General features: G+C 37.5%; 1 protein-coding gene across 25 annotated transcripts in view; it reads right to left on the bottom strand.

Moving 5' to 3' along the window:
* pleca (plectin a) overlaps nt 1–12,667 on the bottom strand; it is a 153,953-nt gene that overhangs the window by 47,241 nt on the left and 94,045 nt on the right. For 11 of the 25 annotated variants that reach the window (XM_049476029.1, XM_049476031.1, XM_049476032.1 and 8 more), the window contains 2 exons: nt 2,027–2,088; nt 729–743 (listed from right to left, as the gene is read on the bottom strand). In XM_049476029.1, coding sequence (XP_049331986.1) covers nt 729–743; nt 2,027–2,088 — 77 coding nt within the window. Of the gene's footprint in view, nt 1–728; nt 744–2,026; nt 2,089–6,913; nt 7,215–12,667 lie in introns of those variants that run through there. The other 14 variants (XM_049476030.1, XM_049476033.1, XM_049476034.1 and 11 more) reach the window with 3 other exon arrangements.

Here is a 12,667-nt window from a genome sequence, read left to right as displayed (position 1 = left end):
AGCAATCTGCCAAAGTCAGAGCTCACTTGCCTCTTAAATGAAATGATGAGCAAATGACACTCTGATTAGTATAAAAAATGACCTGTATGCCCTGTCATCTTGGGATAGCAAATTTTTAAAATGCTAAAAAATGGGAGGAGTCGTTTGGGAGGGGCACTGCTGGGTGATGTATGGGTTTAGGAGCGGAGCAGGAGGGAGAGCTGATTGAGCTGAGCAGCAGTGTGCCTCTAATAGCAGTGAGGCTTGTACCTTTAGCATAGTTGAACCCGAGAGGGTGCTGCAGAGGCGGAAATGTCAATAAAAATAAAACCTCAACAGAAAAAAATGTTTTTTTAAAGGTTAGGAAATGTTTATAAAAAAAATAAGCATTAATTCCAAGGAACACATTTCATCTAATAATGAAAAAAAATATGGTTTAAGGGTTATTTCCCCTTTAACTATATTTAGGGTAGGCAATATGGAGGGAACTGATCTCCTTCAACAAATTATTATGTTATTAAATATATATATTTTTTTTTATAATTTGAGGATGCTCCATCAGTTTCTATTCAGTTTGAGTGTTAAAATCATCACAATTTTCCTCAAAAATCAACCCAAGTTAATGAAGTTAAAGCACATGTTCTGGCTGGAAAGAGAGTGTTTGGTACAGCAGGGTGGGGGTGAGGTAGTGGAGGGTTGGGGGTTAAGTGAAATCCATGCAGAAAAGGTTCAGTCAGCACTCCACCTACCTCAGCTCTCCAGTGCTGACGAACAGAGATGGAGAGAGAGAGTGAGACAGGTGGTGATGGAGAGACAGAGACAAAAAGGAAGAGAGACAAAGGTCCAGATGAGTATGAGCATCACAGATCAGGAGTTTGATATGAGAGGTATGACAGGAACAGGAGGTGTGGACGTCTACATACAGACACACTACACACTACACACTTCAGCACTGCTTAGGGTCTTAGGGCAGCGTTTTTAAAGTTAAATTAAATATAAACAATGTTCTTCCCATTTTCTCCCATTTTTTTACTAGCACATGCCTCCTCCGATACATGTAAAGTCAGACTCTGCCTCTTTTTGCCGCATTGCCGAGTAGCATCACATCACAGCGCTAACGCTCGGAGGAAAGCGCAGCGACATGGTTCTGATACATCAGCTCACAGACGCAGCCTTGTGCTGATCCACATCACCCTAGGAGTGATGAGGGGAAAGAGAGAGCGCCATCTACTGATATACTCTATATATACCCACCCAGAGAGAGCAAGAACAACTGTGTGTGCTCTCTCATGGCTCCAGCAGCTGATGGCAAGCTGCATGACCTGGATTCGAACCAGCAATCAAACCCAATCATAGTTGCAGTGCTTTAGACCACCGGGCCACTAGGCACCTCATATTCAAGGTATTTTATTCCAACATGGAAAGAAATGAGTGTCAAATCTCAAACTGCATATTCCAGTTTCTAAAGTCAGTGAAATACCAATAGAAAAAAAGCAAATAGAATAAAACAAGAATGTTAATTTTACTCAAACATAAACCTATAAATAGCAATCATATAAATGCTCTCTTCATTTCTTTCCAGAGCTATATATATATATATATATATATATATATATATTATTAAATTATATTAAATTAAGCCAATAAATGCAAATTTTACTTTATATTCTGCATAATTTACATATTTATGTTTCTCTATATGTTTTTTTAATTGCTTGCTTGTTTTATTTGCATACTATGTTAAATACGTCTATCCTGAACCTCTCCTATAGGTTTGTTTATGCACTGAAAAAGACAAAAAAAGACCCCTTTAGAGTAATTGTTCTATAATGTAAATTACGGGGCGCAGGGCCCCGGACCCCCTGCAGTGAACCTTCTGTTGAACAGATGTTTAAATCACAGTAGATACGACTTCTTCAGTGAAAGTAGGGCCAGATGTGGATGACTCACTCTCACACACATATGGTGCGCACAGTGGAATTTAAATGCAAATGTATGTACACACACACACACACACACACACACGAAGTCGAAAGTGTTTTAATACCTTTATTAGATGCTTGTTCACCCATTTTGTGAAGGTCTTTTTCTGGACTCGGTCCCGTTCATCTGTAAGAAAGAAAATAAACAGAAATAGAGAATTTAGTTATTAAATAAGTTAAATTAATTTAATTTCTTACCCGAATCACATTAAAAGTCTTGCTTTTTTATCACCTTTGTAATACAACTTGCATAGTCCAAGTCATCCAATACTTGTTGTCCCTTAAGAGTTTTTGTTTTATTAATTTTTAATTATTATTATTATTGAAACAACAGTGTCAAAACAGCCCATTTTTTTTTACAAAACAAACAATTACTAAATAACCATATGCTGTAAATGATTTCCACATAAATATGCATTTATTCCTAAATAAACTAACTCAGTTGCTGAGTTATTGAGTTTAAATAAGAGCTTTAATAGAGGAATAAACACTAGTGTAGCTGCATATGTTCATTTAATTTATTTATTTTTTGGAAAGATTAAACATTGAATAAATGCGACAGCATGCTGTGAGGGTGGAGGATGTGTGACTGACTCTTCTTTCCCTGCTTAATACACCTTAACTTATACTTTACTACATCTTTATATAAAAATGAGTTGTTTGCAGCTATGATTAAGCAATGATACACTCAAGGTTGGTGCTATAACGTGTAATATTAGCACTGCTGTGATGTGTTCGTAGAACAGCACAGCAGTGCTAATATTACAGGTTATAGGCTCTGTTTGTTTGTAGCTGCGTTTGAGCTGTTTGGTTTGTAAGCGCTGCATCGTTGCTAGGTTACCTGTATGTGGCGGAGTAATACAGTAATACATGGAGAGCTTTGGTTACAGTGCATTACCGGCTGATAGCGGCACTCATACAACGCCTCTCAGCCAATCACATTGCAGGGTTGGTATAACTAACTGTGGTATAACATTGTTTAAAATGCTGGATGATTCACCACTTTTAAATATAGACCATACCATCTACTGTATTACTGATAGGCTGTGCTACAGGGCACTGCTGCATGTCTGATTAAAACCACAGCATAATTAATAAAAAAAAGGGCAGATCTGATTAGATTTGATCAGAGTCTTCAAAACACCGGTGAGTTTGTTGGTTTGTTTTATGTACGTTTTTTTACAGCTTGAGGCTAAACCACAGTGATACAGATACTGGTGAAACGCTGATTGTGATCCATTCCTCACCCAAACATCACACAATAAAGCAGCACTGATTGCACAAACACACCACAGTCCTTGAGTAACCTCCTGTGACTAATGGAACAGAATGATCCACAGATGCCAAATTCAGTCCTGCAGATGGAATGCCACTTTCAGTTCCTGTATACTCTCAGATACTGTCACTAATACTGTTGATAATACTATTAAATATACAGCTCTGAAAAAAAATAAGAGAACACTTAAAAACTGGAATATAATCAAGAGGAAGATGGATGATCACAAACCATCAAACCACCAAACTTAACTGCTTGAATTTTTGCACCAGGAGTAAAGCAGCATAAAGTTATCCAAAAGCAGTGTGTAAGACTGGTGGAGGAGAACATGAACCAAACATAAACCTATAAATAGCAAAATCAGAGAAACTGATTCAGAAACTGAAGTGATCTCTTCATTTTTTCCAGAGATGTAAATTCATACAAGGTATTTTGTAAACAATTCTTTCACCTAGAAATCTACTGTAGTTTATTAACAGTAGTCAATGGACAATAGCCAAACAGCGTAACACTCTTCTATTAAGATCACTAACAGTAACTGAGGGTTTTTGCTCACTGATAGGTGGTTGGGGTGGAAGTATGAGGATTATGAGGACAATGACACTAACAGCAGAAGGTGGGGAACCTATAGTGAGCAGGAATGTATGTCAGTTGACAGATTTTTATTGTTCTCGAATCATCAGGTGAACAAAGACTCATGTTTTTTGCTGTTAGACTTTGGTTTCTGTTGCTATGCATGTTTGTTTATTGCTTATATAGCTGTTAATGCCTTTTACCCAGACTTTATCACAAAGTGATCCAACAGAAATCAGGAAAAGCTTTCAGAAAATAAGAGCGGATAGGACATTGCATAGACAAAGGAACAGAGTATAATTTGATTTTATTTGGTTTTAAAGAAGAAATCAGAAGTTCAAGCATCTCAGCGTCTTGTTCACGAGAGAGGGAATGATAGAGCATAAGATTGGCTGGAGAATTGGATCATTTGGGAAGTATGGAGCACTTTTATGACAAAAAGAAGACTGAGCAAAGAAGCTAAGCTCTTAGTTTATGGATGGATGGATGGATAGATGGATGGATGGATGGATGGGTGAATGGATGGGCGAATGGATGGGCGAATGGATGGGCGAATGGATGGGCAAATGGATGGACGAGCATTGAGTATTCAAAGCTAGACTCAATCCCTGTTCTACCCCGGTCAAAATATATTGAGCACAATGATTCTTAAACAGCAAAGCAGAAATCAGATCAAATATCTCTCTAATAAAATCTACATTTACGAGTACAGCGTTTAGCAGACACTCTCGCCCAGAGCAAAATACAAGAGCGCTTAGTCATCCAATTAGTAAATATCTGTATCTAGTTTTACTAGGCTGCTGTCCAAAATGCCTTAAAGCAATCAAACACTCGTACAATTAAAATACGCTTTAAATAATACAATCTACCCAATGAAGAGTCTTATAGTAGCCTGAAGAAGAAGAATTTCAGTTGACCGAAAGCTTCTTTAACTAGATTTGTTCAAAGGTGCGAAAGTGGCTCTTCCATGGCTTAAAACAAAAAAAAAACAAACACCTAAAATAGGGATGCACCAATGTGGGAATTCTGGGCGAATGCCAATGTTGATGCTGATATACACATTTATAACTTACAGAGAGGCCAGACAACCAGGTATATCTATCTTTAAAACAAATAAAAATAACTTAAAATTAGTTTAAATTAATGAATTTTGAATTAGAACGGCTAATGATGGCCAGTTGTAGTAGAGCGGAATATCATTGAAAAGTCTAAAGCCAGTGCAGTTTTGTTTGTTTTGTTGTTTTCCCACAAAATCTTACAGCACTTCATGCTCCCCAACTTTTATAGAGATGCGGATTTCATTTTCCAGCAGGACTTGGCACACTGCTGAGTTTCACATTTTCAACTGATTTTTTTGAGATGCACATGTAACTCTGATATAATCTTCTGATAAAATAAAAATTAATTTTAAGAGTGAACTGTCAGACTCAAGAGTCATAGACATTGATACCTTCATAACAATGCTTGGTATATAGATACAAACATTATTTATACTCAATATTAATAACTAGATACATAGTGAAATAAGACTAATTTTTATAGAACAATGACTCATGATTCATTTTCTTCCTCCTGTATGTTATTTCTGTAGAGCGACAGACACGCGAGCCACAGCAACCACTTCTCTGTGTTGTTTTATAATGTTTTCATGGTGAAAATCAAAAGAACCACAGAAGGAACTCTTCCTCTTTCTAGGTAGAATTGTGTTCATTGTAGAATAGGGGTGTGCCATATCATATCGTACGCAATAATATAACCAATATTTTTTAAATATATGGTAAACTATGATATGATACCCTGAAATATGGTGCCATATCACACACCCCTAATTATTATCACACTAGGGTTCTACTTTTATACTGTTTTAGCAACATTTTAGCAAAAATTCCCAGTGTTCTCATATTTTCCCATTATATACAGTACCTACTAGAGACAGATTATATATATCTGTACAGTATCATTTATTTTACTTTAATCCTGGATATATATGGAGATATCTGGAGTGCATTATTATTATTAGTATCATGACGGATCATTCTGGATCATTGACTTTTCCTGTTATAAATCTGATCAAATTTTTGCATTTTTTAATATCTCAGTTTTAGGGGTGTTCCATATAATTTTGTATGCAATAATAAAATTAAAATTTCATTTTGTTGCTGTAGTGCATTCTTAAAATATATAATTTTTTTTAGTTATATATATCTATTTTTTTAGTTTATTCAGTGTTTTGTCTTTTTTTGCCAATAGTATCGTTATCGTGTAAATACCAGGAAATATCGCAATATTAATTTAGGGCCATATCGCTCACGCTCACAATGTACATACTATTGCCCCATGATAGACAGATAATACCTTTTGGCCGATCAGTGTACTTGATTTTATTATTATTGGAAATATAAGCAGAATTACTTTTTTCCTGTTTTTTTGCCACACTTTCAGCTACACCCTGATCTTTCCTCGTGCAAACCTCCAGCTCACTCAACCAGCTACAGAAAACTAAGAGGTTAGAGGTCAAATTTGCACAGGTACTTAAAATTCCAGGTGTGAATGGAAATGTAAAGCCACAACAGATCCAGGGCTTTGCTTTAAAATGCTCTGAACTCCATTCTTTTAGAAGCTTAAACTACAGGCAGTTAAACTTTTACAGTTTAATAACAGTGTGCTGGAACTGTAAAGCACAGACAGGAATGTGAGCTTGAGGTGTGAAGGAATGGATGGTATCTTGGTTGTACAAGAATCTGCTTTTTTATTTTAATTTACTGATTATTTTTTTGCACTATAATCTACATTTAAAATCCTTAAATTTTCCCAGAAATCACCAGAGCTCCTTATAATCCAATGTTCCCTCTGGAGCAGTATTATTAGCATTAGCTGCTAACCAAAGCGCTCTTTCGCAGTTCAGAGGTGAATATATCGGCCTGTAGCCAGCGCCTAACCCAGCCTAGCACTGCTGGAGCAGCATTAGCATTACCCCTAACCGCACTAAGCGCTAGTTAGCTCTTTCGCTGTTCAGAGGTGAATATATCGGACTGTAGTTTTTGTGTTTGCCTTATAACAGTATTACAAAAATACAGTGAAGAATATAGATAGATTTTTCTACCTTTCCTTCCATCCATGGATTTGAGCATCCCCTGGTAGAAGCTGTCCTCTGTGAAGACCCCATCACTGCCCACACTGTCTGTGGAGTACGTCCTAAAACACTGCTGTAGAGACATTTCTGCTCCTCAGATCCACCAGACTCTTTCATTAACTCCACTCTCACAAACTGCACTTTCTCACAGCCTGCACTTTCACAACGAGCGTCTCACTGATTCAGCTCAGACCAGAGAACCCGAGAGAAACACCAGGAGAAACTCCTGCACTGGAGAGAAGAGGGCGTGCCTCCAGTCAGAGACTCCTGCTCTCGCGCTACCTCTCTCTCTCTCTCCCTCTTTTCTCTCACTTTTCCTCCCCCGCTCCTTCTCTTCTTCCCTCCTTCTCTCCTTTCCTTCAGCTCCCCCTCTCTTTTTCCTTTTTCCCCCATGAGGTAAAAACTCTCACCCTCCAGGCTGTAATGTCTGAGGCCGTCACTCATTCACTGCTCTTTTATTATGGAGGAAGCAGACCTTCTCTTTCTCTCTCTCTCTCTTTTTCTTTCTTTCTCTCCTTACAATCTCTCTCCAATCTCTCTCTCTCTCTCTCTCCAGGCGAGCAGGGGGAGGATGGGACTAAAGGAGCGTGACAAAAGGAAGGGGGGGGCTTTACAAAATGCCAAGAAGAAAAATCTTTCACTAAAAGTAAAAGAGCTGCTGGAGGCTCCCTAAAAAACAACCTTAAAAATCCTAATGTGTATCAAACATCTGAGAGAAAAAAAAAGTTTTGCTTACCTTTTGAATAACTCAAATAAGCAAAAAAAATAAGTTTTAAACAGTTTCAAAGTTCTAAACCCATTTTTTATTTTGTTAGTTTGTGTGTATGGGCAAATTGCACTATACTTTCTTCAATGCAACCATTACAATGTTCATATTTTTATATTACAACAAACAGTACTAGTTTATCAATGATTTGTCTTGAATATGTAAAGATTGGTGTCAGAAGTGGTTTATTTAGCGTTGCGTTGTTTTAAACCCCGCCCACTAGCCAATAGCAGTGCTGTACTCCGTCGTTAGATCCCACTGTTCTGTTTGCGTAAAAGTGAAACAAAGCAGTGATGTTTCTTTTGCTCAATTTTTCATTTGTAAATATGACTGTGTTAAAATTAGACATAAAAAATGATATCACCTTGCTGACAGTATTTATTTGAGTTATGTATGCTTAAAAAACTCAAATAAGCTAAAAAAAAAGGTTTAAACAGATGTAAAGATCTTTAGTAAAGATTTTTCTTTTTGATTGTTTGTTAATCTTTGTTTAGGCGCATTGTAGTGAGAACTATACCGAGAACCCTTCTCAGATTTCATTTTCCAGCAGGACTTGGCACACTGCGACACACTGACAAAAGTGCCAATTGGTCTTATAAATATTCAAATTTTCTGAGACACTGATTTTTGGGTTTTTATTGGCTGTAAGCCATAATGAACAATAAAAGATCTATATATAATATATGAGTTTCACATTTTGAACTGAATTACTATAATAAAGTGATTTCTTTCAATGATTTTTTTGTTTTTTTGAGATGCACTAGAACAAAGAGAACACTGAAACCTGTAGTCCTGTGGTAGTCTAGAGCTAGATTTGAGGAACTACGCAACAAGTGATTAAGCTTTTCTCTTCCCTCAACTCGTGACAGGAAAGATTAAGACACTGGTTAAAACTATCTGAGTGTTTCTCCACCAATGTGCAAATTTCTCAAACTTCATTTTGCCTACATGTAATTTTTGATAACTATGAAAACCCATTTAAAAAAACACTTGGCTGGAGGCTAATCTATCCATTATCCATCCGGCCACCAGGGGACACTGTAGTCTGGCTCCACCCAATGGAGTAGCCCATTCATTCGTTCATTTGTTCATTCCATAGAAGAAACAGTGACTTTTACAGCTGAAGGGATTGATTATTTGTAGAAAGTTCCTTGAAAAAAATCATTTGGTCCAAAAAGAACCTTTTAATCCAAAGTTCCGAAGAAGATGTATGAACATTAGCAAGATTTTAAAGGTTCAAAGTTTAAAAGCTTACAAGATTCTAAGTTTGAAGCCAAGAATCGCCTGGGAAGAATCGCAGTGCAGCTATAGCTGCAAAAAAAAACAGCAAAAGCAAACCACCTGTCCTTTTTTCTGCACCTCCTGGACTCATCCATTTATAACCCTTTATAAAGCTACGAGTCTCTCCTCTCTCTAATATGAGGATTTTTTATTGTTGTTGATGAAGAAGAACTGTATATAGCTGGACAGAGCATCGTCTCTCAAAAGTGAAGCCACCACAGGTCGGGCGCCCCCTGCTGTTCGGCTGCAGAAAGCTGTGTAACTCTACCCATCCCCATAGGTTTCAATGGCAAAACAGAACAACTCTCAATCACATTTTTTTCTAATCTACTGTAAATCTACCTCCATTATTTAAATGCAGCAGCTAGTGTAACCTCTGCTTATATTGTTACATTTTTATATCCCCACAGAATTCTTTTTTTTTAAACGTTATTCAGCTCTATTCAAAAAAGGTGTGGTTATTGTAAAAGGGCTGCTTATAGGCGGGACCAATAACAGACCGTCAGCTCCGCCCCGCTCCGCTCTGCAGCCTGTGACCTCGAGGCAGCCCTCAGGGGCGGAGTTATTTAAATGAGTAGGCTGCTCTCCACAGTCTTTCTCCCCCCTCTGGTCTCTACTGCGCAGAATCGGGTGTCAGGATCGCCAACATGGAGGAAGATTTTGGCTTCATTTTCATTGAATGAATAGAAACGACGACATGGCGTCCATCTTTTTTTACAGTCTCTGTTCGTTCACATTACACACAGATACAGATCACTTACTGATAATCTGAAAAGTAAAATCAGATCTAAGCAACGTGGCTTGTAATGTGAACGTACTGCAGAGTCTATGTTCAACAACAAAGACGTGGAATCATTGGAGTAAGACCTTCTAAGCTGACCACATGCATGGTCTGCACACAGAACAGCAGTTGTCTGTCTGAGTAGTGGAGATGATTTAATTTCAGAGAGATTATTATCGTGCACGCAGCTCAGACAGCTGATTCTGGTGCTTTACTTCAAAGAGTGTCTGGTTTCCACCAAAATGTTCAGATGGTTCAAATGGTTCAACCACATAAAACACAAGCAACAGAAGTAGGCTTACAGTTACATCTACTGAAAAGAGTGCACACTTCTAGGGCACCTCGGGGCAATCGATGCACACAGACGCAACTGTATCACCCTTTCACTCTCGCAACTATCTGTCATCCCCGTTTGAGAAAGACGCAGAGGATTCTTCACATTTCAGCTCAGGGCCACAGCCTGTTTGGGCTTGAGCCGAGAGGAACGAGGACTGAGGATCTCCTCTGGAGGAGGACTTCTGATCGGAGACAGCATGTAGAAGATACTAGATAAGATATATAAGACATGTAGTGTGTATAAGAGCTAAATAATCCCATAATCTCATAAAAAATAAACAAAAACATTGATTTAATGACGGGAAACAACTATTTAAAGGAGAACTCTGGTGTAAAACTGACTTCTGGTGTAGTAAAACATGATAAAGAGTCCTAACCTTTGTTAAATAGCTTTCTGAGATCCAATCATTTTTTGCAGTTTGTCCAAACATCCTTTAGAATCCACCGTTATCCAGCTCTAAGTAGCTCATACACACCTCATTGGTAGAATCAAAAGAACCCTGATATTTAAAATGAGGCATTAATAACTTAAAAAGTGCAGAAGACGCTTAAAATCCAATTTTTAAGAACAGTGTTTCATTAATAAGCTTATTGTGCACTTTTAAAATTCTGCCAATAAGGTGTGGAGCTCCTTTGAGCTGTAAAAAGTGATTTATTTGCAGGGGCAAAAAAAAATATGCCCCATATCATCCATTCTAAAGCATGTTTGGGCAAAAAGTGCACAAAATACTGGATCTCAGAAAGCTGCAGGAACGCGGAGGTGTGCTATTCAACAAAGGTAAGTACTCTTTATCATGTTTTACTACACCCAAAGTCAATTTTACACTAAATTCCTCCTTTAAGGATGTATATAATGAATTAAAATCTTAATCTTAAACTCATCTTAAAGCCTAACTATCAACTGGCATTGCATCAAGGCTATGCTTTTTTTCTTTGCTCACTGACCATTATTAACAGCAGCATTTGCATCAGAAATGATATAAGCATCTATAAAAAAGTAATTTTTGTTCTCTGCCAAACCATTTGGCATCGTGTGAAACTGCACCAAACACCATGACACACGAAGGTCTTGTGGATGTGGGAGGCGTAAAAATGAACTCTTTATCTTGCCGATTTCTTTGGTTGTCTTGGTAAAGATGCCTTTGGTCACCTTTGATCTTCATTACAGCCACATTAACATATCTCGTCCACATACAGCCACATATAATCTGTCTGTTGCCCATTCCAGGCAAGAATCTTTAGGAAAAAGATCAACACTTTATATATGATAATGAAAAAAGGTGCAACCCATCGTTTTAAGGTTTTATTGGCTATGCAACAATTAATTTAAACTTTTATTTGAATTTTACACAGTACAGCATTTAACCTAAATATATATGTATATATGTATATATATGTTTGAGAGTTTGGTACTTGGTAAAGACGTGCAGGTACAGGTGGGGGAATGTGAGGAAGCATGTTCTGAAGGCTCCCTGAGGTCTGACTGAAGCATGCCAGCGTTTTTTAGATGCACCGACCCCAGATGTGCACAGGTGTTTTAGATAATAAGCCTAATCCTCTATACACACACACACACACACACACACACACACAGACATACACACACACTCATGCATACCAAAGAAGGTATTCAAAACACAGCACCTCTGTATTTACTTTACTTTACTGTGTGACAGCTGGGTGTGTCGAACACATACGCAGCTCAGATACACTTATCTTTCTGAATGATCCTATCATCAGGAGATCGCAAGACTGTCCGTGGCTAAGAATCTGAGAGAGAATCACTGACTGACTGCTCTCTCTGGGTGGGTAGGATGGCCCTCCCTCTCCCCCATCCCTTGCTAGCATGATGCTAACTTATACTAAAACCAAAGAAAGAAAGGAGGTTATTTTAACTATAAGGCAATATGCTCAATATGCACTGGATACAGAGAGAAACAGGAGTGATGAATTAGCACTCAGGAGATGGTGAACTTGAATTGGAGTCAAGTGCTGCAAGTGACTGGGTGATGCATTGTGGGAATTGTAGTCTGGAGAAAGGGAGAAATGGAGTATGTAGCATGTAGGGTGGATAAAGGAAAGCTCTCGTAACTGAACAATTAAAAATATATATTTTTAAGTTAATTTATTGATTATAGGCACTTTGATAGCCGCACTACTTTTTTTGAAATGCTATTCCAACAGGACAATGCTCGTCCACACACTGCTGACAGTTTAAGATGACTCTAGCAAGTGGGGGATAAATGAAACTTTTATTTTATTTTATTTTATTTAAATTAATTTATTGATTTCAGGCTATCTATTTTAAAATTAAAGGCCGGTGTACATTAATCAACAATCAATAAGGGCTGTGCCATATTGTATCATACAGAATAATATCACCAGCATTTTTTCTTTTACAAATCTGATAAAATTATTGTATTTTTTTAATATCTCCGTTCCTGTATGTTAGAGTGTTAGCAATGTATTCTTGTAATATATATATATATTTTTTAATTCAATGTTTTATCATATCGCCAAGAGTATCGTTATCGTGAAAATACCATTAAATATCGTGATA

This window comes from Astyanax mexicanus, chromosome 3 (genome assembly GCF_023375975.1).
Source record: "Astyanax mexicanus isolate ESR-SI-001 chromosome 3, AstMex3_surface, whole genome shotgun sequence".
NCBI classification, from domain to species: domain Eukaryota; kingdom Metazoa; phylum Chordata; class Actinopteri; order Characiformes; family Acestrorhamphidae; genus Astyanax; species Astyanax mexicanus.
The sequence above is the reverse complement of the archived record's forward strand: the minus strand, read 5'-3'. Positions and strand labels throughout refer to the sequence as shown.